The sequence below is a fragment of the Lissotriton vulgaris genome, unplaced genomic scaffold (assembly GCF_964263255.1).
Source record: "Lissotriton vulgaris unplaced genomic scaffold, aLisVul1.2 SCAFFOLD_2510, whole genome shotgun sequence".
NCBI lineage: Eukaryota > Metazoa > Chordata > Amphibia > Caudata > Salamandridae > Lissotriton > Lissotriton vulgaris.
In genome coordinates, this window is record NW_028243377.1 from 201,894 (window position 1) to 228,372 (window position 26,479).

The window sequence follows — 26,479 nt, forward strand, 5'->3', positions numbered from 1 at the left end:
ATGGACACATTTCAAGGTAAATATTGATCAAATAACCGCTTCACATTTTGCGTTTATATGCATAGTTTCACATATTGCCAAAGTTACACATCCTTACACAAAAGTAAATTACCAGCAATTTGCATAATCCTAATGTTGATCCCAACAGACCCCATCCCCACTACATTTCTCTCACAAGAACATATAAATATTAAAGCAGTAGGAGCAGTCAAACAGCATTACTAATTAAGGAGAGCGAGTCAGGAGGATACAGTGTAGCAATTACACTTCAATCAGGCATTTCCCTATGCACGGCGAAATGGAAATGTGCATATATCTATGTGATTTATAAACTATAAGTCGCAAATGTATAAGCTCACTATCATAAATCAGGCTCATAGTGTGCAAATAAATAATAAAGGACAACCAATTAATAATAATGAATGGAAAAACCATTGTTAACATCATAAACATAGTTTGTGACAAGTTACCCATTTGTGAGGCATGGTCCTTTTTTAAGATGGCAACGTTTCCCAGTAAATCCCTGGGCACACAAACAAATGTGTCCACCATCTCCTGTCTCTATACACGTTGAATTGTTCTCACATGGTCTTGCTGTACAAGGATGAACATCTGAAGAAAAAAAAACATGAACAAATAATAAAGTTATTAATTTAAATTTCCTGCAAATAGAGCCAAATCAAAGTATGTTAAATCAAAACTAAACTGAAAATTGTAAACAAATACATGTTATCTAACTCACTATAGATGGTAGTATTAGGAAATATTGTTAGGTTGTTGAGATGGCCAAATCCTGACTTACACAACTTTAGGAATAATTAGAATTAACCTTCATTTCCAGAATTTCTTTTTCTATTTTTTCTTTTAAATATTTTTATTACATATTTTCCATAAATACAAACAACACATCTCCCCCACCCTCCCCACTCCCCATGCTGAAAAGTATTGGCGTACAACCAGCATTTTAATATACAGCCAGTGCTTCACAATTAAGATGATTTGATTTCAATTACATACACAAAGTCATAATCTCAGTTCATCAATTGGTCAGTTGAAGCCTGTTTCCATATGGTTTAAAAGTGCACAGTGCTGAGGTAAAAGATGTTTGTATGCCTCCTCCAAAAGACTGAGTTCCCATGCATAATGAATCACCACAACCACTTTCCTGGAGTACACCGCTTTTTCTAAGTTGTAAACTGGTAATAACCAGGCCAGCCATTGTTGGAACAATGGGGGGGTTCGGTTTCAAATCTAGCCATGCAAATGCGATTATTAATCTTAAAATAGCCATCAAACACCGAGAAAAGACTCTCTGTCCTATGCCACTTCTTTTTGGATTCCTAGTAAAATCAAAACTGGAGTCAGAGATATTTTCGTCTCCAATTTGGAATACGAAAACCTTGTAATTTCATTCTTCAAAGGGATTAGGGTGCTACATGTATCAAACATGTGTACTATGTCTACAGAAGACAAAGCACACTGGGGCAACCAGTCCCTTTGCCAAACCCCCCACCCACCCCCAGTTGGCAATCCTGGCTGATTTGTAATATAGCAGAAAACTAGTCTTAAAAAATTACACTTGCAAATTAGCCAACAAGAAAACAGTTTGAGATAGAGAACGAGCTTTAAACATATCTGATTCTGCTATTGTCAGTTTCTCTTGCCACTTTAAAGAGTACTAATCAAGATGATCATCTTTCATTTCAGAGTCCAGTGTATGATATAATATCACAATATTGCTATTACTCTGAGTTGTTAATTTCTCTACCAATTAATTTATGAGAAAGCCTGTGGGTCCGGCCCCTTTACCTCTTACTTAAAGGTGCTTAAAAAACTCCTCGTGACTAATACCAAAGTCTTTTTTAAGATCGTTGAATATTACAATTCCGAAAGGAGAATAAAATACACCTATTCTACATAAGCGTGCTTTAAACCACCTTCGAATGCCCTGATCCCTAAAAATCTATGGCAGTTTGATGTTATCCTGAAGTGTTGTATAAAAGTTCAATCTCTTCCTAATCCCATCAGTCTAAGAAATGATGCCTGTACCTTATGAACTCCCAGAAGGCAAATAAATTGCACTTTTTTGTAGTAACATACAGCCTGATTCATCATTCTCCCGTTTTGCGAGGCCCTAATAGCGATTCATAGCGAATCGCTATTAAGGACTCGCAAAACGGGATTCATAGAGAAATTGCATGAAGATATGCGATTCCCACATATTCCTTATTTGCGATTAGCAAATTGCTAATCGCAAATAAGGAATAACTCGCCATTCATTCCTATGGGCCAAAAGGCCCATAGGAATGAATGGGGAGTATTCCTTATTTGCGATTAGCAATTTGCTAATCGCAAATAAGATAGCGATTTGAAGGGTGCCAGGGGTTTCCAAAGGACACCCTGTAGCACCCCTCAAATGAAATTATACACAGGTGTTGCACACACACATGTCCAAAGGACATGTGTGTGTGTAACATGCAACTCAGAAAAATGCATTTCAATGCATTTTTCTGAGTTTTCGCAATTTACCACGAGGTCTGACCTCGCGGTAAATTGCGCCTAGAAATTGCGAATTCGCAAAATTAAATTGGATGATGAATTGCATTTAAGGAATCTCAAATAGAGATTCCTTAAATGTAATTCCTTGCAAAATTGCGAGATCGCAATTAGCGATTTTTGCATTTGGGATGCTGAATCCCAAATGCAAAAATCGCTCTCGCAAAGGGCCAGATTCTCAGAATGAGGCCCTTTGCGAGCGCTATTTTCTTTGATGAATCGGGCGGTAAGCTCTAGCTGCCTTCAAAGGCAGCCCCATGCTTCCCTGCCAATTACCAACAGTTCATATACAGAAGGGATATATTTTGTGCCTCATTAATCGGTGGTTCCCGAAGTAAAATAGTGCTGTATTGCAACATAGTAGCCCAATAATACAGCTTGAAATTTGGTGAGCCCCACCTGCCTTTTTCTTACGGGAGTGAAAGATATATCAGTGCTCTTCTAGGTTTGGAGTAAGCCCAAAGAAACCTTGTAATATAACACCAAATGTCTTCAACCAATAGTTCGAGAATTCTAATGAAATAGTTCTAAAAAAGTATACCATTTTAGGAAAGAAATCATCTTGATTATGTTACATCTTCCCACTATTGTGAGATGTAGGTTGTAGGCGGAGCTGAATAAAATGTAAACCTGTGCTCTTTAGGTCTCGACTTATTCCATACATCAATTACATCAATTCTTTTGTGATCCTTAGAAATACCTCCTAGGGCTCGATGCACTTTGGGTCTATGAGCTGTATATTTTTGATGTTCTCCCATATCCAAGTTGCTAGACAGATTAATGTTCAAATCCCCAAATAAAATGACTGGCAGTGGTCAGTGTGTCAGATCATTGTATAACCATTCTATGACATACGGTTCATCCAATATGCTCCCATAGACAGAACACAGTGCAAATTTAACTCTGTTTATAGAATGGCATTCCACAATGACCCATCTGCCTTGTTTGTCAACCCGTACTTGAGAGAACTGTGTGCCACGACCTCGAGCTAAGATTGCCAAATACGCATACCTTGTGATGTATGCCCTAATAATCTATAGCCAAGTGAATTTAAAACATCTCTCCATGAGCCTTCAATATGTGTCTCTTGCAAACAAACAATATCTGCTTTCAAAAACTGAAGGCCCATCAAGACACTAGGGGACTCAATAGAATAGCGGGAGGACATTGTGAAATGGACTGCCCGCCATAAGGGAGTGGGTCACGTGGGGGCCATTAGAATGCACCCGCCACAGTGGCAGGTGCATCATGCATTCCTGTCATTGTGGCGGGCGGTGCACTCAGCACCGCCCACCACAATGCCAGGAAGGCAAGCCATGCACTTCCATAAACAACATGGCAGGCACTGTGCGGTGCCTGCCATGTTGTACATGGAACTGCAGGGGGGTACTAAAGGTACCCCCCGTGTGCACCCCCCAGAGTCCCTGGGGGCCGCACCAGCAATCCCTGCATGCCTTCCAATGGCAGCAATGCCGCCACAGAAAGGCATGTATCCGCCCCATCCTAATATGGCTGGCTGTGTCTAACAGACACTGCCACCATATTAAACTCTTCCGCCCAGCCAACTTGTTGACCAGGCTGAAAAGCAGCAGACAGTCTTTCCCTCCGCCGCTGTTCCCCCCAGCATAGTAATATGGTGGGTGGAAATGGGTGGCGGGCGGGGAAGGATCTCGTGCAGGTCACCACCGCCATGAGGGCGGTGGAGATTCGTCCCATATCCTAATGGGCCCCTAGCTCTTTTGCTAGTATCACTCCACCTGCAGATATTGATAAAAGCATTGCAGAGGAGAGACTAGGGTGGTGGGTTCCTTTACTACATACGCCTTCACGAAGGCCAGACCTGCTTGCTCATGTTTGTATGGTGACTGTGGGGGAGCCCACACACTCACAAGTGAAGAGAAGAGAGTAAGGAACGTTTCGAAATGGCTGGCCGATGCGCCCTAATAATATCCGGAAGTAAGAAACAAGGCTTGGATTGTACAATTCGATAATGGGAGAACAATGGAAAGTGTGCATTGCTTCTATCAATTTCCAGAATTCCTAAAGAAAATGTATTAATTCATATGCCCACTGAAAGGCATTAGTATGTGCTGAGTCTTGTAGTGGAGTCATAAAACGATTCTATAGTCTGCAGTCAGGAGCAGTGGCAGGCATCACCATGGATAAGAATAGAGGAAGTCAATGCAAATTATGCATGGCTCTGTCTCAAGTCTTCCTTTTGGATAGAGCGCAGGTGGTCTTAAACAAAGTGTTCTCCTCCAAACATTGTAAACCACTGTCTTATAGAATACTAACTTAAAAGTTTAAAGTATAGAAACAAAATTCCATAACTTATACAAAATGGCAGGTATGAATTCATCTAAGAAATCACAAGCATGGGTCACCTGCAATAAAGTTAGGGATTCATGTTACAGGTAACAACATTTGAGTGGTTTGTGTGATGGGTGTTAAGAGCTAGCTAGGACTCTCTGAATGATATTACCTGCTTGCATTCGTGTACAAAAACCTAATGTAACTACAATTACATTCTTGTTAGAAGAATATGCAGCAGGGCACAATAGAGTATTTATATGGTGTATATTTATATGGTGTATAAGACAGTATCTTTTATTATTAGTTAACCGCTTCACTGCGGCCGGAATTCCCTTGCGGTGCTGAAAAATTCAAAGCGTGCGTGGTTCGGACGCCCCCCACGCCATCCTCTGCACACGCCCACTGTGACGTCAGATGGCCGGCGGCCGTCCGACGCACAGAAGCGGTTAACATCCAATAATTTACTTAGCACATATTACACAATTGAAAAATTCGAATATAATGTATAAAATCTGCGATACTTCACATATACAGCTTGCGCATCAGCATTCACTCAAACCATACACACTAGAAGGCAGAGTACTTTCTTGTATTGTCAGAGGTGGCCTTACAATGTGCTAAAAGTTACTAACGTGAATTTGGGTTTGTTTACTGGGAGTGACTATATGCTGTTTCATACAAAAAATGGATGATGAGATGCTGAATTAATCTCAGGCACTTGTAATTACTTAGGATAGTTGTTAGCTTGCATTCCATGCCAGCACAGTTTGGAATCCGCCATACACAAATCAGTCTAGACCCTCAATGGCAAGGCTATGCCGTGGTGTGAGCCCCATACTCACTGTGCCCCTGGAGCATACTTGCACCTGACTGAGGAGCCCAAATCAGAGGGGAAAGTGGCTCTGATTTGCTTTTTGTTTGTTTCAGGGATGACCTGGCCTGGCAGTTCCGGTTAGACTGTTCCTAATGGAGTAGGGTCAAGACTGATTTGCATATGGCTGTGTCCAAACTGAGGTGTCACGGGCATAAGAACGATGGGTTAGAAGGCAAACTTGGTCGATTTCCAGTGGTTAGACTTATTGCAAGCATTCCTCACATCATCTCTAGTGTGTTTGACCTACTCTGTTTCTACCATCTGCAGCCAGGTATTCCCGTCCGTTAGTTGAATATGATAGCTCTCCACTGCAGCACTCCTCTTCTTATGTCACACAATGTTAAGCAAGACTAGTTTTCTTGTAAGAATTAATTAGAGTGAATGGCAGATTTTCTTGCATTTACAATAATCCCAATGTGTTAATGTGGGTTATGGCAGATGCTAACAGTTTGAATGGGATGTTAAACCATGAGAGACTCCCTGTGGCAACTTGCACAGTAACATTACAAAACACAAGGATGTGTGTGCACAGCACCAACCATACACACCTTAGGATAGAGTGGCAGCACACTGCGTATTGAATGACAAGCATCTATTGACACAATATATAAGTAAAAATGTAAAATGTATGATAAATGCCAGGACCCTCACCAGGAGACAACTGCAGCTTGCACCACCTATTACCCCTGCCAGAGCTGTCAAGATAACTAATTTCAGAAATTATCAAATAGCATTCCTCTGCAATCAGGGAGCTGCATGGTTTATAGATAACCCTATCAAAAAACCACAATTGGTAGATGTGGAATTAGAGCTAACTAAAGGAATCCCCTCCAAGCGATTATGACTATGCAGACAAATAAAATGGAACACACTAAATACATCATAGCAAAAACAAAAAAGCCCTAAAACGACTGGAGACTGTCCTCACAACAAAAATGGGTGCCTCAAATTTACAGGTGATCTGGAACAACCCTGCAATTAAAATTAAGAAAGAAACTGTTTTCTGGTAAGATTGGTCACACAAAGGGAACAACTTCCTTAAAGACTTATATAATGAGACTGGTCATATTCCATTCTCCACACTTAAAAAAGATAAGGGTTTAACCAAGTTAGATTTTTATGTCTTCCTGAAATTGAAAGTCCAGATCTCGAAACTTACCTCTAATTTTAACCCCCCCTCACTCCCTTCAAGACGCACCCAATTACTAGAGGCAGGCCACACAGTCTCAAGGATTTGCAAACTTCTGATCCGAGAGCCATGCAAAAAACATTTGAATAATGTGGCAAAGTGGGAAGCAGAACCAAACAGCAAAACAATTACACTGGACTGGAAGCAAATACACACAATGCCCTTTAAACACAAAATCTCCCCTACTGTATCACAAACAAAATTTATGATCATAAACAGGTCATACTGGACCCCCAAAAGTCTATTTAGATTAAATCTAATCTAATCCCCACTCTGCTGGAATTGCAACACCCACACAGGTGACTTATCTCACATGCTTCTGTTATGCCCAATGCTAGAAAAGCTTTGGAAATACATTTTCAAATACATTTCACTGACTTTTAACATCCGCACGGGTAAGGAACTGTCTTATACTTAGGCTGGCTTTTTGGACCCTGATTTGACAGGGGAGGATGGAAGCTTTCTGCTTGTCTTAATGCTAACACTTGCGTGTAAAATAGTCCTTTGCAATTGGAAGAGCTTTGGGAAAATCACATTCAAGTAACGGCAAGAATGGTTAATTTTTTTAAGAGGAGCAGATAATATTGTCTTAAATACCTCCCCCTGGAAGCCCAGACACAGGAAACTATGGAAGGTGCTTTAGGCTAACCCTAAGGTTTTAAACCCCCTTGAGCTGCTCGGCCAAAATGATCACGGTCCATATCATCTCATGTCCTTAACTTCACATGGAGACCTCCCACTGGAGCTAATTGAAGGCTTCCCCCTTTTTTTATTTGACTTTAATACACTACCTCTAGCTCTTTGGCACTGTGCTCTAATCTTTTCTCCTCTCAATTTCTCCTCCTTCTGTCCCTCTTTGCTCTCCGCTCTCCTTTTCTTCTTTCTAATCTTTTTCTGCGGGCCTTGTACTTTTCAGAATTTGACCCTTGCTAGAATTTGGTCTGTCAGCAAATTCTTGGATAATATCATGTGCACGATGACCGGTCTCATTCAGTTTGTACCCCAATGAAACATTACCGAGGAAAGTACAACTCAGCATATGGACCTGACACGGATCTGCCAAGTTCATCCAGTGTACATGCTATCTCGTCAAAGTACTCTGTCATTAAGGCCTTCTGCTTGCCTGGTTGCTTACTCAATTTCTTGTGTCCCTTTCCGTTTAGCCGATTGTAATATGCTGTCCATTCCACCACTTGCTGTCTTCTAGTATTTGTTACATGAAATACATGATGTACACACAATACTTCGTCCGTTCTTTTATGTATTTTGTGTTTGTAAGTAAAATCAATAACATTTATTTGAATTAAAAAAAAAATAATTGATGAACCATCATACTCCTACAAGTGTGATGGTTCAGATTATTTCAGGTCCCTAAAGCTATGCGAATGGCCTAAGTGACAGATGTTAGTTATTTTAATGTATGCTGATTTAATAAAAGAACAGTTTTTGCACTCAAGCCTAAATTAGACAAACAGTGCCACCTTGTGGCAGACTGTCTTAAGTACTGGTGCCAAGCACTGGAAAGCATCAGCTCAAATTGAGCCCTGTGACAAATGCAATCTCAAACAATGATTACAATTGCTTCAGTTGACTATATGTGAGCTGTAGCGTGGCCACACTGCACACAAAGACCATTGCCACTATCAGGTTCACCACTTCATAGCTTCCAAATACTCATATTCCATATACATGCCCACTTTATATTCCAGATATGTATTTTTTTCCATTTGAGTTGTTTAGGTGTCATTTTGCTTTAGGTTATCATCATCTACAATGGACTTGTAGCTACTTACCATTACCCATGGCATTTTCCATCTTTATGCCTGAGTAAGCTCAGCCCTAGCATGGATCTATTTATTTATGGTGAACTGCAGCTGTCTCCTATTTCTATCTACTGTCTAAAGGTTTGATTGCAATCATTTAATTTAGTGCATTGAAAGGTGAGAACTTTAAAGTTTATAGGCAATAATAAACTTATGGAAAGAGGCTGCCCCCTGCTTCAGTATTATATTCATCTGTTGTGAATTATTGTAAGCAAAAGACACACAATTGATGGACGGAATCAAGAACAAATCAAAGCATTCACCCCCCAGTCAAGTGATTTGGGTTAAATCCTTCATTCTTTCGCTCACCATGTCATCCCAGTTTAGACCTGGCCATATGCAAATCAGTCTTGACCCTGTGCCTCATGGGAAAAGTCTAGTCGGAACTAGCCCTGGGCGAAGAACTACGCTCCGTTCGCGGAGTTTGCGGAGTTTCGGCAACTCCGCGCTCCGCGGAGAACGCGAAGTTGTCGAATACTCCGCAAACTGCTGCGTAGCGTAGTTCTCGCGCGCTCAATAGCATTTTCGCGTGCGCGAGGATGCTTGTCGGTAAGATCGAGTTGCCGAACACGCAGAAACTGCAATCTGGCACAGAATAACTCGCGAACACGTAAGTAGTGACCGGAAATAAGGGGACTCGAGCGGGCGGGACAAACCTCATAGGTAACTTCACGCGCTACACATCCCGAGCATGCAGGCAATCAATCAATCAATCAATCAGGATATTTGTATAGCGTGCTACTCACCCAGAGGGTCTCAAGGCGCTTGGGGGAGGGGGGTCCGCTACTGCTCGAACAGCCATGTCTTGAGTTGCTTCCTGAAGCAGAGGTGGTCCTGGGTCAGGCGGAGGTGGATGGGGAGGGAGTTCCAAGTCTTGGCTGCCAGGTAGGAGAAGGATCTTCCTCCCATGGTGGATCTTCGGATGCGTGGCACGGCGGCGAGGGCGTGGCTGGTCGATCGTAGCTGGCGGGTGGGAGTGTAGAAGGTCAGGCGGTTGTTGAGGTACCTGGGGCCCAGGTCGTGGAGGGCCTTGTGTGCATGGGTGAGGAGTTGGAACGTGATTCTCTTGCTGACGGGGAGCCAGTGAAGGTCTCTCAGGTATCCGGAGATGTGGCTGTGTCGGGGAATGTCCAAGATGAGTCGTGCGGAGGCGTTCTGGATGTGTTAGAGTCTTTTCTGGAGTTTGGCTGTGGTTCCGGTATAGAGGGTGTTTCCGTAGTCCAGTCGGCTGGTGACGAGTGCCTGTGTGACCGTCTTCCTGGTTTCGGTGGCGAGCCATCGGAAGATCTTTCGGAGCATGCGTAGGATGTTGAAGCATGATGATGAGACGGCGTTGACTTGTCTGGTCATCGAGAGGGAGGAGTCCAGGATGAAGCCCAGGTTGCGTGCGTGGTCTGTTGGTTTGGGTGCGCTGCCCAGGGCAGGGGGCCACCAGGAGTCGTCCCAGGCGGAGGGTGATGATCCAAGGATGAGGACTTCCGTCTTGTCTGAGTTCAGTTTCAGGCGGCTGTTCCTCATCCACTCGACTACGTCTTTCATCCCTTCGTGTAGGTTGGTTCTGGTGGTTCCTGGGTCGTTGGTGAGGGAGAGGATCAGCTGGGTGTCGTCGGCGTAGGAGATGATGTTGAGGTTGTGTTGGCGTACGATGGCTGCGAGGGGGCTCATGTAGACGTTGAAGAGGGTGGGGCTGAGTGATGATCCTTGTGGTACGCCGCATATGACTTCGGTGCCCTTGGATCTGTACGGGGGAGGCGGACTCTCTGGGTTCTTCCGGTGAGGAACGTGATGATCCACTCCAGTGTCTTCTCTTGGATTCCGATGTTGCTGAGGCGCTGCACTAGAGTGCGGTGGCAGACCGTATCGAATGCTGCGGAGAGGTCCAGGAGGATGAGGGCCGCTGTTTCCCAGTTGTCGAGCAGGGCTCGGATGTCGTCAGTGGCTGCGATGAGGGCGGTCTCGGTGCTGTGGTTGGCGCGGAAGCCGGACTGCGAGTGGTCGAGGCTGGTTGGGCGAGCGCAATTGGTGATCCACTGTGTGAGGTTGTTGGCTGCTTGGTTGGGGTCCGTTGAGCTGGCGGGAGGGTTCTGGCTCAGTGAAGTTGTGAGCTGGTTGGTGGTGATCTTGTTCCAGTTCCTGCGGGGAACCTGTTGTGGGTGGTGGTGAGTCGTGGTCTTTCTGAAGCAGAAGTGGACGCAGCTGTGGTCTGTCCAGTGGAGTCCGGTGGAGTGGCTGAAGGAGATGTACTTGCTGGAGGAGAAGACTGGGTCAAGCGTGTGTCCGGCGTAGTGGGTGGGGGTGTTCACCAGTTGCATGAGTCCGAGGTTGGCGAGGTTGTCCAGCAGGGTGGTGGTGGTGTTGTCGTTGTTGTTCTCCAGGTGGAAGTTGAGGTCCCCTAGGAGGATGTAGTCAGCGGAGGCGAGGGCGTGCGGGCTGATGAAGTCTGCGATGTCTTCGCTGAATTGTGCGCGAGGTCCTGGGGGTCTGTAGATGAGGGTGCCTCTGAGTGTGGTCTTGGGGTCGGTGTGTATCTGGAAGTGATGCTCGGCGGCTATGAGGGTGTTGTCTGAGTTGGTCGTGATGCGGATGGTGTTCTTGTGGACGATGGCGATGCCTCCTTCTGTCTGGTTGACGCGGTCTCTCCGGGTGATCTTGTATCCGTCCGGGATGGCGACGGCGATGTCGGGCGCTGAGGAGGCGTTCATCCATGTTTCCGTGAGGAAGGCGACGTCTGGAGATGTGGTGTCGAGCAGGTTCCAGAGTTCCACGGCGCTCCCGAAGACAAAAACCGGCTCGCGAACGGGTCAAGCAAGCTACTACGCATGTTCGCGGAGTTATGCGTAGTTCGCGGAGTGCAAGTGCATCTTCGCGTAGCTCGCGGAGTGCGGCTACGCGAACTACGCCCAGGCTTAGTCGGAACTGCCAAGCCAGATCCTCTCTGGGCAGGAAACACACATCCTAGGACCGGTTTAGGGGTTTCACCCCTCATCAGCCAGGATAGCTTGAATCCAGTGGCACGTTGAGCCTGGGACCCACATCTGGGCATACATGGCAAACTGAGGGCAAGGAAGCAAAAGACACACATTTGATGGATGGAATGCAGATCAAATCAAAATATTTACCCCCAGTCAAGCGATCTGAGTTAAATCCATCATTCTTTTGCTCACCATGTCATCCCAGTTTAGAGCTAGCCATATGCAAATCAGTCTTGACTCTGTACCTCATGAGAAAAACCCAGCCCAAACTGCCAAGCCAAGTCCTCTCTGGACTGGAAACAAGCTTCCTAGGACCGGTTTTGGGGTTTCACACCTAATCAGCCAGGATAGCTTTGTGTGAATTTTTGTAAGGCACAATTGGCATCTTCCTCCCATCACTATTGATCCTAAACAAACAGTCATGGAGACGGCTGGAGTTACACAGTTTCCCAGAAGATCACACAGAGGGCTATACAATCTTTAGAGAAATTAAGTATGGAACATTTTTAAGAAAAGTCTTTCATTTTTATTTTCAAATATAGGATTTTGTTTGAGAAATAAAATCGCTGAGGATGTCAACTATAGTATCCATGTATTGACATTTATGTTGGAAAGTGAAGAGCTCCACACTATTAGAGCCTTCTGCATAAGTACATCTCACTGCTACCTCAAAACCTGGATGAAAACGTTTTAAAATGAGAATAACTGCTATCTGATCAGGTTAGCTGTGAAATTGTTAGGAAATCCATTATAGTAGTTTGTTGCATTTTTAAGACAGCACAACTAATACCATAGTTTTATTGCGCTGCCTTTCAGCCGTACTATACACCAATTCCCCTATCCATGTACACCAATTGGAGGGACACGTCTAGTTTCCCTTGATGCCATGTAGAGGAGACTCATGAAGTTCACAGGATAGCTATTTGCCCATTACTGGTAGATTACTGTACTCAAATATTTTAGTGTATAGGTTATGTTGTTAGCAGGACAGTCATTGCAAAGCAGAGTCTATTATGTTGGGATGTTTTTTTTAACATCACAATTGGGACGTGCAACCTATTTGGTTTTGTTGCTATTGCAACTGGCTATCCTCAACAATACAGATGTGAGTGAGGATGTTTCTTCTATCTGCACACAAATATATAACAAGCTAATTAAATGTTGTTTCATAGAAAAGGGATCCAGGATCTTTTGAGGTTAGCACACAGATCTAGACAACTCTTATTACCATTGACAATATACAGAGGACATACTTGATGGCTCAGCAAAAGCACTGATGGATATCTGACTTATTGTTGAGTGGATTATCCCATTGTTCTAATGAAATATTTGCTATGGGGTGAACATCTAAATTTAAACTGTGAGTTTTACAATGGCTTAGACAAGTGTAGTGCTCACCTTAATCAGCAATGTTTAGTAACCCGTACAGTCGATGTACAAGAAAAAAATACAAATTATTGTGTCACAATATATTTCTATATTTTTACTATCTATTGTCTTGTCAGAACACCATGGGTTGTTTTTAAAAATAATTCATATTATTTTTTTATATTAAAAATATTCTTCTGCATATTACTTTAAGTTTTTCAAAAGATGAAAAGCAATCCGCCCTGTGTTTTTTAACAAGCCCTGACTCACCTTGCTCATACCGGGTTAACAGATTTTGCGTGTGTTTCTTCTTAAACTTTGCCAACACATGACTTGCCTTTTCTCAATGTTCCCACTTAAGAGAATTTTTATAATTTTTGAAGCGTAATGTATTCTAAACAAAAGCACTGATTTATGTACATCAGGCCATTGTTACACAAGATTTCTTTTTAGTGATTCAAAATGCTTTGGCTAACATGAGCCTCATGATAAAAACTGGCTATATCAGCTAAGAAACCACAAACTCCATTTTTAGGTCTAGGTTAGCTAAGACCTATTGTATTAGTTAAGAAAACATATATACTTAAAAATATGGAAGGGCTTTCCAAAAGTTGGATAGTTAAATTGTCACTCAATTTGCTTCAGTTCAAAACAACCTACAACATAGGGCAGTAGTTTCATCCACTTCCTCTGGAGGCAGTCTTGTGAGTGGGGCAGGTAACAGCTCCACCTCTCCCATCCTGGTAGGATGGCCTATCCTGCCAACACCTAATCCCCCTGTCTGAGAGGAATACATAAAGGTCAGCTGTCATTCTAATCACAGTTATGTGAACCAGGACACAGGCTGTAGGCATAAAATGGATATGACCTTCAGGAGTTATCCTTTCTTTACAGATGAGTGCACTCTGATGAAAGCCAATGGTCCAGGTCCTAGGGATGTACCTCTTGGGGAACAGGGTTCAGGAACTCACTCGGCTCAGGCAGGTCCAGTTGGAGCAAGTTAACTGGGCAGTTGTAGGGAGGCCTCTGGAGCTTGCTGGGTACCTGCACTTCAGAACAGGAAGTCAGCCAGTTGACCCTTGGAGTAACTCAGGTTAGCCTGAGATGAAGGCAGCAGGTCCATTCTTCCTTCTCAGAGTGCAGGGCAGACCTCAAACAGCAGGGTAGTCCTCTGGAGAACAAGGTAGTCCTTCTTCTGAAATCCATGGGGCCAGAAGTTACTGAAGAGGTGGTTCAGGAGGTTTAATGCTTATACCTGGTGCCTGTCTTTGAAGTGAGGGGACATCCTCGCTATCCACACACTGGAACTGGAAAGTTCTTCTCTTCACCTGTAAAGGCTTAAAGTAATATGGGGTGATAAAAGACTGGTGTCCGGTCCCTTTGTGTGTGTGCAGGAGGTTGCCCTTTGAAATTTAATTGGGGCAGGGAACAGCACTGTTCCACCCATCCAGGCAGGATGCTCCACCCTGCCAACACTCTTGTACTCCTTTGTCTCACTGTCTGGGAGGAATACACAAAGTCCACTTGTTAAGATATTCACAGTCATGTGACCAAGGACACAGGCAGCAGGCAACAAGTGGTTAGGACAAGAAAATGCCAACTTTATAAAAGTGATAACAAAGAGGGGGTTGGGCACTTAGATGCAAACTAGATTGGGCATCCTTAAACTTTATAACCTGACAAAGTAGCTAGTTGCCAAATGTATGGTGTGCTTACTCAAAACAAAGGGATCAATAATCTTATTTCCATTAACCCTTGTGATTTATTTCACTTTTCTTTTCTGTTCGCTTAAAAGCTTTCTTTTACGTGGGGGGCGTGGCCAACTGCCGAGCATGGCGGCAGCTTGAAGCGGGAGCTCCTCCAGGCAGAACGGCCCGCATTATAAATCCGCACACTGATCCGACTTTTAGCCCGCTCGAAGGAGCGACATCGGCTCGGGGACCCGAGCGGCGCTGCATGATCCGACCCCGGTGGTGATCGGACGCCGGGAACTGCTCCATTCTGAATCGACGTGCTGGGGCCTGCGCCTGCCTGGCTGCACCGACCTAAAGTAGCTGGCGGACCCGGACGGAAGTCCATCCTCCTCGGCCCGGGCGCTGTGGTACCGGCCGGCCGCTGCTGAACTCTGTTGCGAGAGGTGCTCGTACGCGCCACCTATCCAGCGTCTACCCCTGTCTGGGCCGAGGGCACTGTCGAGACCAGGACTGGCTGCAGGCACCGTCTGGGAGCGACGCGATTACCGGCAGGGACGAGGGTCTCCCTGGGTCCCGGGCGGCGCCATATTGAACGGAGCGGGCGACCAGCCGCGCCGTTCATGATACAGGGTAAGGCAATCTGCGTCAAGGGCCCTGCCATTCCCCCGCGCCACTACCGATCCAAGACTCACCCCAAATTGACGGAGGGACGAGTTTGAGCCCCAATATCCTGGCGAAGGGGAGACATCGTGTGGGGGCGTCCATAGTGGTGCCCAGCTCAGACAGTCCCGCCTTAGCGATGCTGCGCTAATACACGAGGAGATCTGGCGCATTCCGCAGGGTGTCCCCCAGAAGAGGCCCACTGAAGTAGCACAGCAGCACCGCGGCTAGTAGCGCTACAGAGAGCGCGAAGGACGGGAGGGGTAGCGCAGTAAGCCGCACAAGAACGACTCAGAGGCCGGCGTGCTGGTCGCCACGAACGCCAGCTGCAACACGCCTGGGCACTGTGGGGGGTATACGGAACCCCTCGGAACCAGTGGAAAACACAGTTGACTGCCTGGCGCCCGGGGATACCACGCAGCTCGTAGGCCGAGAACTGACCCAGCAGCCGAGTGCACATACTTCCCTCACCAGCGCAGCGACATGGCAGGCAAGGGTACAAGGAGTGCGTCGACACAAGCGAAGCTCGACAAATTTGCGTACAGCCAGCATGGACAATCCCAGAGTGGCGGCCGCCACTCTGCTGGCGCAGCTCCAGAAACGGGCGGAACTCCAAAGGTGACCTTAGAGGACGTTATGAAAACCCTTACCGAGGTCCGGACGACAGTGGGCTCCATCTCCTCCGAGGTGACTCTGCTTCGGGCAGACTTCAAGAAAATGGCGGAAAGAGTGTCTCAAGTGGAGGTAGTTACGAAATCGCTCATTGAGGACACCTCGGACCTGCAAGTAGCCATGGAGCGCATGGAAAGAGTCACTAAACAGTTGCAGGAGAAGCTCGACGATCAGGAAGGGCGTTCCCGGAGAAACAACGTCCGCATCCTAGGCCTGCCGGAATCGGAGGGTAAAGCTGCAATGGATTTATACGTTGAGGACCTAATCAAAACCCAGCTGAAACCTAAAGGACTATCACACTTCTTTTCTGTAGAAAGGGCACACCGAGTTCCTGGTGGGGCGGCCAAGCCAGGCGCCAGTCCACGACCTGTACTGGCTAGACTATTCAATTTTAGGGACAGGGACGCCATCCTGCAGGCAGCAAGGGTCTCCCCACCTGTAAAAATTCAAAATTCGACTTTGGCCTTCTTTCCAGACTACACAGCAGAGGTGGCTAGGCGCAGGAAATCATTCACGGACGTGAAGAAGACGCTGCGAGACAAAGGCCTGCCATACTCAATGCTTTTCCCCGCCAAACTGCGCATTGTGGCCGAAGGAAAAACGTGGTTCTTTGACACGCCGGAGGTGGCTAGAGAATGGCTTGATGGATGGAGACAGGTGGGCCAACCCCAGCGCCCGCACAGGGACAGACAACACCAGCGCAGCGGAGGGCCGACAGATCGTCCGTCCAGCAGCCCCGCGAACGAGGAAGGCGCAGCGGGACTAGAATCGGATCTTGAAAGGGACCCACTTGACTCTGGACAACCTGTTAGTGGCTGATTTGAATAGACTGCATGAAGGACAGCCTGTTTGTAGCCCTTGGGAACTTGACGCTGATGGAGCTGAGTAGGGCGGGCATTGGCCGGTGCCTGTAGGGGTCTCACCAACCCCACGAGCAAGTAAGATGAACGGGGATGGGATTAAGCACTCTGCCAAGTTGGGGAAGCGGGCGGGATTACGTCCGTGGTGCAGGGGAGCAGGGAGGGGGTGGGGGGGGGAAGTTGTAATGTTATGGTTATTGTTCTCAGTCATCGCCACTTCAGTATGGCACACGGTCCTACTACAGGCCGTACACTCCTGGTACCCTAGCACAAGTCATTGCATATGTGTTACGCTCCACTTCCACACATCAGTAACATTAGTCATATACCCGAATGGCCCAACAGGATCGAGATACACCCGCTGAGGGCAGCCCGCGGTTGACAGTGGTGCCCCCCTTAAAACTGCTCACATGGAACGTTAGAGGCCTAGGGGACAAAATTAAAAGGGGATTGGTCCTCCAAACCATTAAACGCCACGGGCCTGACTTGGTGATGTTGCAAGAAACGCACCTGGCTGGGTCTACATGCAAAGCACTCGACAGACGTGGGTATGCCATGGCGGTACACGCGGAATTCACTACAGGGTCCAGGGGAACTGGGATACTCCTTAAAAAGTCCTCCTCCTTTATGGTTGAGAGCCGCAGGACGGACGATCAGGGTCGATTTGCGGCGCTGTATGGCCAGTGGGAAGGGAGACCCCTCAACGTGGTGTCCGTGTACATCCCCCCGGCGCTGCACTCTACGGCACTGCCGGCGCTGGGTCAATTTCTCATTGACCTCCCAGAGGGGGACATGATCATTGGGGGGGACTTTAATGCCATAACAGACCCCTTGCTAGACACCTTTCCCGTACGGGAACGTCAGAGGGGGACTGCCACGCTTCCTGGTTTTCTGACCGCGCTAGGCCTCACAGATGTTTGGCGTCAATTGAACCCCACAGCGACTCAATACACGCACTACTCCTCGACACAAAACAGTCTCTCAAGTATTGACTACCTTTTCTTTTTGGGGGTGGGACTGGGATCAGTAGACAAACTAGAGATCCTACCCAGAGGTATATCTGATCACTCCCCAGTGTCCCTCCACATTACGACTAAAGAGAGGAAGCGTGCCAGACTCTATCCAATATACCCCAACTATTTAACAGTCCCTGGTATCAGGAAGAAGCTTAAATCGGCCACATCGCACTATTTTACAGAAAATGTAGGAACAGTTTCCTCACCCTCAATACTCTGGGAGGCATACAAAACAGTCCTGCGCGGCGCAGCCGTAGCGGCTATTACGGGACACAAACGAGACTCCAGAAGTGAACTCGCTCAATTGGAGTTGGCACTTCACACCGCGAACGCCGCCCACATGTCAGACCCCACCCCTGACACAACACATGTGCTGCACCTCAGACAACAACAACACCTGGCCCATCTCACATCGGTTACTAAGGGGCACCTGGCTAGCACCGCGCACAGGATATATGACGTGGGCGATAAAGCCGGGAAGATGCTGGCCTGGTTAGACAAGCGGGGTGGTAGCAACAGAGGTATTCAGAGACTCTACACACAGGATGGCCAGCTGCTGACACACCCTGAACAAATAGTACGCACCCTGGCACGCCATTATCAGGAGATATACTCACCGGTTCGGGTTGTCACAGAACGGGAGGCGTTAGCATCGCTCGACCACATTACTGTCCCCGCGCTTTCACAAGAAGCGCAACAAGAACTAGACACTGACTTGACAGAAAACGAAATCCAATTGGCAATACAATCGCTGCAATCCGGCAAGGCGCTAGGACCTAACGGGATACCCGTAGAATGGTACAAAGCGTCAGCTCCCCTGTTGAGCAAACCCCTGCTGGATATGTATGTTGAGAGTGTGGATAGGGCAGAACTCCCTCTGGACCAGCGCACAGCCACAATAGTAGCCATTCCTAAGCCAGCCAAGCCACCGACGGTATGCACCTCGTACCGACCCATCTCCTTGCTCAACGTGGAAGCAAAGATCCTAGCAAAACTCCTGGCTAGTCGCCTGACCAAGCACCTACACACCCTAATACACCCCGACCAATCGGGTTTCATGCCACATAGAAGCACGGCACTGAATCTGCGGAGGGTTCATGGAGTCCTGGCACGAGCACATCTCCTCTCGGAGCAGGCTGTCATCTTATCCCTAGACGCCAAAATGGCTTTTGATCTGGTGGAGTGGGAATATCTATTTGCGGTCCTTGCTCGTATGGGCTTCGGCCCGAAATATATCGCGTGGGTACGGCTACTATACAAATCGCCAATGGCACAGGTGGTAGCGAATGGTCACATCTCACCGGCCTTCCCCCTAGGACGCGGGACCAGACAAGGGTGCCCGCTATCACCCCTACTCTTTGCGCTGGTACTGGAGCCACTGGCTATCCTGCTCAGAGCAACACCACTGTTTCGAGGCATCGCCTGGGAGGAGGGATGGGAGGATAAAGTTTCCCTATATGCAGATGATATGCTGATCTACATGACTAATCCCAATGAAGGTATTCCTGCCCTATTGGCTCTGTGCGACGAGCACGGGAAAGCGTCAGGGTACACCCTGAATTGGTCCAAATCTATAATATTCACGCTTAAAGGCCCAGAGCCGTTATTGCGGGATGACTGCCCCCTGCAATTGGCGACTGGCTCATTTAAATACCTGGGTATTTTCGTCACCACTAATGCGGCGGACTTTTACACCGCAAACTTGGTGCCGCCTCTGACACGTCTACGTGCAGACGTTAAATACTGGGCTACCCTGCCGCTCACCCTCCTTGGGCGAGCAGCGTTATATAAAATGATGGCGCTCCCTAGATTTCTCTACGTGTTGGAAAATACCCCTTATGTGGTGGCTCTACGCTACTTCCAACAAGTCGCTGCACTGGTGTCTGCTCTGCTGTGGAGCAATGGCCCAGCCCGTATAGCACATGACAAATTAGTAAAAAGCTGGTATGAAGGAGGGATTGCGCTACCCAATCTTCAATTGTACTATTGGGCGTCCCAACTTAAGATAATTAATCACTGGATCCACGTCCCGCGGGACGACCCCGCATACAAGGCGGACTGGTCGCAGTTGGGGACGGACGGCATGCTCTCAGTGTTATACAACCTTTCAGAGGTTCGGAAATTGCTTGGACCGATGTTACATACAGCGACCCTATGGCATACAGCACAATCTCAACTGGGTTGGAAGGGGAAGATCACCAGGATGACGCCGTTATGGGACGCAAAATCACTAGGAAACTTAAGGTCCAGTAGGGGTTTCGCACAATGGGACCAAATAGGGATTTCTGTGGTGGGAGACCTTTGGGACAAGGGATCGGTGGTTGCATTCTCACAACTCCAGCAGCAATATGGTCTGGGGCCCACTGAAACGTTCAGGTACGTGCAAATCCGGCACGCACTACTACACGCAATTCCACCTGACACCACACTCCCGGAATCGTCACCACTAGAGGACAGGTTACTGACGGACTTTATGGAACAAAAGGCAACCTCTCTCACATACAAAAAACTGGTTAACAACCTGATAGACCCCACGCAGAAACTTAGAGAGAGATGGGTTGGGGAATTAGGTGGCATGGACGACATAGAATGGAACGAGGCGCTTGCGTCACCAAGAGAAGTGGGCATCTCGGCTAGGTTCAGGTTGGTGCAGCTTAAGATTCTACACCGCACCTACTACACCAGAACACTTCTACACAAGATACAGCGGGCACCACACCCCTTCTGTCTAAGAGGATGCGGGGAGGAGGGAACTCTACTCCACACAATATGGGATTGCCCATTGATCCAGAACGTCTGGAGACAAATTATGCGCACAGTCTCCCAAGCCCTTGAGGTATCACTCCTGCCTGAGCCCCATAAGTGCCTGTTGAACATTTGGGACCCTACTGACCTGAACAGATATGGACAATTGTGGGTCACGTTGGCTGTGACAGTGGCCAAGAGGGACATTGCACAAAAATGGGGTACTCCAGAATTGCCTACGGTAACTGGATGGATGAGGAATATGGACCTCCTGATGGTGAAGGAAAGGGCGGTGTACGTACTGCGGGCCTGTCCCCGTAAATGGAATAGGGTGTGGATGCCTTGGAATAAATACAGGGGGGAACCGTGTGCACCCTTGCCGGAGGACGACGACTTAGAGTCAGAGGAGGAAGAAGATTAGGAGGGGCGAACTTGTATATTGAACTCTGGTTTGTGATGGGGTGGAGCGAGAAAGTGACATTACCTTTGACAATGTACTGATTAGGTGCAATGGAAGACAACTACCTAGGAACGGGTACAACATTCTATTGAAGTGATGACATTAGTTGGGTTTTTTAGATGAAAATTTTTTTTCTGCTAGTTGAACTTGCTGGGAACAGATTGCTGTATCATAAATGGGCAGATTACGAATTGAAACAGGATATGGTATGTTGATAAGTGAGATTTTGTGCGAAATGTTTGCTATTATTTCCTCCATATCCATAGTGTGAAGATAAACACAAACGTCAGGTTGTGGTATGTTTCATCCGTTTCTCTGATAAAAACATGTAATAATGTGATACTAATGATCGAAAATGTCAGTATGAATAACTTTTCTGCCTTCTTGACAATAAAGTTTTTTCAAAAAAAAAAAAGCTTTCTTTTACTACATTATTACATGTTTTTTTGAAGGGCAAAACTTTTTTAGAAGAAGAATTCAAATATATGCATGCAAGCTGCTAACTCTATATGTTTTCATTATGAGACTAGATATATTATCAAAATCTACCAAACAATGTCGATTTGATTGTGGATATTCTTACCCCAGAGGCATAGAGCAACGTGTTTCAAACCCACAGCAATTTAGGGGTTCTCCTCAGGACCAGGACTTGGTCGGTTCTCAGGATAGATCAATTGCCCTTGATGGTCATCGGCTTCATTTCTGTGCAGGGATGTTTTTACATTCCGTAACAGTCAGTAGTGTATCAGTTTGAGCACCGGTGACATTCACAGACCACCAGACCCTAGGACTGGATGGATTGGCAAGCCGGCTTCAAGTAATCAAAAGTATATATTAATTGGAAAAAAAACATCTTCAGAGGAACTTTGAGTCAACCCTCTTCGTTCATTGGAATGTTGAATTCTCACATTTACTTCAGCTCACCACTGTATACAACATGGGCCACTGTGTTAGCCAACTTCAGCCATTGGCTCTCTTGCACTGCGAGTGGCAGCATTTTGCACATATCCCCCTAAAAATAAGTGCAATTCTGTGGTAGTACTGGTAGACCGATTCTTTCCTTTGTCAAGACTTTTTTTTATATCATTCCTTTACTCATTTTATGATTTTTAACCACCTTTTTGTGTTTTAAATTAAGTCTGCGGTTTAAAAAGCACCTATAAAATACTATTCTAATTATATGCAATGGTTATTTTATTTTTATATTTGTATTGCACGCATATGGCTAACATATTTAGGTAGAGGCATGGTTTATTTTTTCTTTATATTTTTGTGATATATGATTGCAAAACAAAATTTAAAAAAATCCACCAGATTGCCAATGCCATATCTATTGATCATCCCAATGCTTGTCCCAATGAAACCAAAAGGTTGAAGATAATCCGAACCGGGGGGTTTACATCAAAACCTAGAAAATAGCTCAGGGCTAATTGTTAGACATGAAACAAGTGGAGCAAAAGTTACAATGCTGAGGCTTACCCATGTTATAAAACCCACCTGAAAGACTACAAAGTCTTATTCCAGTCTACTACAGTAGCATTTATTAACATCCACCTCACTTCTGCCACTAATTAGCCTCATGAACTATTCTTGTTGGAAAAGACCTATGTGTCTACCATCTACAGTGTGTCCTCAATGTGCTCTTTTCGGAACCTTTATGATGGGCATTTTTTTGGGGAGCTATTTGCAACATCTACCTGGACATTACATTATCCCAGATGGCAAGGCTGAGGCTTGGCTCTTAGAAATCTGCCACTGTTCTCCTTAATTGGACTGCAGCCCTGCCTGTGGTGACCCCTGATTAATTCATCTCAACTTAACTAATTCTGCAGTCTGGTTCATGAATGAAACAAGGTCTGTTGCAATTGGACTTGCTTTCGCACCCCAATCACCGTTCGTGTGTGACTTCCTTAACACCTCACTTGTCTCAGGAGTAATGTCAGAGGTTTGTAAGAAGTCAGAAGACAACCAATGCTTTAGGACTGGAGCTGGACATGCATGAATGACAACACTACAGGATCATTTACCTTCTGCCTACCATTGCCATACTCATGTGACAGCATTTGGCAAAAAGGCTAGCTAACTTTCTAAACAAAACACTGAAGCAGTTCTGGTGGCGACTTTGGATGAAATCAAGTCCACCAGAGATCACGATGATCAACTTACATGTTCAAACTTTGGTGGAACTTGCATGAATGTTTAATTTCAAGGCACTCTCCCATGCCGATGACACTCAGATGTTGCTAAAATCTGAGCACTAGTCTTCCTATTATGTGGAACAGCTGAGACAGGGCCCTACGGCTGTCAAATGTTTGATGGATTTCAACTATTTAACACTGAAAAGTGATAAGAATGAAGTTTAGATTACCGGAGAAGTTGTGACTGCCTCATCTAACAGGCTGTGACTAGATACACTTTGCTTTCTGTTCACCTCTGTCATTTGGGCCAAAAACCCTGGAGATGATGTTTGAAAAACGTGGTCACCTATGTTCATAAAATATGGTTCTTCTGCTCCCGTTACAGCGTGATTTAACCAATATCAGTATCACACTTATTTTTAACTGTTCAACTATGGCGATGTTGTTTAATATATTGGACTTCCTGAGGCTCTGGTGGAAAGTAACAAAGGCTGCAAAATATGTTGGTATGTCTGCTGTATCTGATCCTCAGTGCAAGTACATGCCTATAGCATGACGCATGGCTGCTAGTAAAGCTACTGATCCTATCATTTGGTATTCAAGGGGGTTGTATATGGTAAAATAGCATGCTTCACATGCCTTTCAGAGTTTAGCCTAAGACTGCTTTGTCCACGCTACCACTAGGAAAGCTGGTCTATAAGGTTGACTAACAGCCAATCATCATAAGGGTTGCTGGCATGGTACAAGGTGATCACTAGAACTAGTGAGCATCATATATCAGGTCAACTTCTCACACTCCCCTACACACCCCAGCTCTCAGAGACCATGTTTAGTGTGGCTAAAGGCTTTGGCCATCTTGGATTTGGTCTTATACTTAGCATTTTAGACATGTGTGCAGTAAGGTAAATTGGATCTACTCAAAAGCAGGCAAGCAAGCACATGGGACCATGTACCCCATTGGTCAGAAATGGACTTGGAGAATCTTGGTGTGTAGCCCACACTCAGGCTAGTGAACCCTATAAAGATGGATCTCCCCAGCCTTCCTCAGAACATTGCTCAACTTTCCATTCATACTGAAGAGGCGCACATTTTGTCGCACTAGTTTGACAGAATTGGTTGACTACAACAAGAATTCCACAAACCCACAGTAAGAATTCAAACAAAATCCTGGTTAGTCGTTCTTAAATTTCGCTATTTCATATTTAGATGTTAAGAAACTGCTCTACATATGATTTTTGGAAAAACCCAGGTACTTTTCTTTTGTTTGTTTATCATACATCTTTGATGTTGCCATGACATCAAGTAAGGCTAGGCAATGGCATCAGCTGCTACCCCTGGATACCATTTGGTAGTCCTGTCACTACCCTTGCTACCCGTTTTCTTCAGAGTCATGAAAACTGTCATAGGAATTGAAGGTAAACATGACTTTGTGAACTTTCTTTACTTTCTGTAGTTTCCACTCCTTGGCCTTCCCCTCGCCCTTAGCATCAACTATGAGGCCACTTCGGGGCTAAGCGTGGAGGAAAAAGTAATCATTTTGAAGTCTTCAGGATTCTAAGGTTCTGTGATGCCATCTCTACTACCCTGGCATTTAACAGATATGTCATCCAGGTAGTATTAGCCGTAAATTTTTTATTAGCGTTACTACTCAACATTTCCTTAAATTGATACAGGATATTATTAGAGTGGTAGGTGGCATGGAACCAAGGCACAGGAATATGACGGGACCACAAAACCCTTAATATAGCTGACTTCTACTTTCCAAAAGGGGACCGTAGGACCTGTTTTAACTTTTTTTATGAGCACCCACGGGCGTCTTGCTGTGCTATTGAATTAATACCCACCACATGATGAACAGAAGTGCATGCTTCATAATTGTCCCCAATTGTAAAAAACGGGACGCCACAAATTGCTTTGCCTCTGGGGGGAAATTTGCAAATATACCTAAGATCCTGGTGGGACATCGTCCCAGGGTGCAGCCTGTGCCACAAACGCTGCCACTGCCAACTGGTCATCACACCCTGGTGAGGTTCCAAGTCCCAGGGTGCCCAGCGCTTCCTTCAATCAGACCCAGGTGTGGGGGAGGAGCCTCAATGCGCTCTTAAGCGCTGCAATCTTTCCCGCAGCGCAGGATGTGTGCGGGCCGTGCCCAGGCAAAGCCCGGGCCAAGGGCGGGCCCGTCCTTGCCCGTCACAGGCAGGAAGAGGCTGGACTGGGCCACCTCTCTGGGTAGTTCCTATTCGCACCTGTAAATCAAAGACAAGAGCGGGCAAACCTTCCATCACCTTCGCATGGACTTGGAGATCATCAGGCAAGTAGTTACCGTGTCCCGACAAAGTGCAGTGTAATTGAGATAGCATAAGGCAATTAAAGCATTGTTCCAAACATATTTTTGACTGATCTGGGCCACAAAGCAAAACTTTGGAGTGTGAGAGGCCTTATAAAAACTGAGGATTGTTGTGTTGCGAATAGTGAGGAAAAAAAGGCACAAGTTGCCCTGTGTGGTGTACTCCTCTTGCTTACCCCCAGGTCCTAATTGGGTTTATGTACCAAGAGTTAGGTAGTGGAAAAATGGGGAAAAGGGTGGGTTCTAGTAGAAACAAAATGAGCTGTGCTCCCCCACCACCACAAATGTCAATAGATAAAATGTTACACAGGGCTATTGGGGTGGTAACAATGAAATTGAGCTAACAGAGGGGAGCTTCTCACTTACTCCAGACATCTTCATTCAAACACTGGATCCACCCACATTAGAAGTCAAGGCCCAATCACCAGAGGTCGAACAAAATAAGACGCCCACCCGGGACATTCCACCCAAAAAGGTCCTGCGTAAGAGTAGACCAGGCACATCCGCCCCCAAAATTGCCAAACGCAAGTCAACCACTGAGGCTGGCCCTAGGAAAGGAAAAAAACTCTGTGGGGAGACTCTGGCCATTGAGGATAAGAGCACAGGGCATGATCCTGTACAGGTAGACCATCAATCTGTGTGTGGAGACACTCCCAATCCACCGTAGGCATGTAACCTAATGGACGCTTTACATGACAAAGTAAGGGCTACACTCAGAGCCGAACTAGCTCAACTAATCCCTTGATTAGATAAACTAGAGAAGGTGTTGGCAATGGGGGATGCAGGAACTGC

The 26,479-nt window shown here is 46.1% G+C and overlaps 1 protein-coding gene across 1 annotated transcript in view; it reads right to left on the reverse strand.

The window, feature by feature from the left end:
- DLK1 (delta like non-canonical Notch ligand 1) overlaps window positions 1-26,479 on the reverse strand; it is a 139,218-nt gene that overhangs the window by 11,305 nt on the left and 101,434 nt on the right. The window contains exon 4 of the mRNA XM_086948567.1: window positions 471-612. Within this exon, the coding sequence (XP_086804693.1) occupies window positions 471-612 (142 nt within the window). The remainder of the gene's footprint in view (window positions 1-470; window positions 613-26,479) is intronic.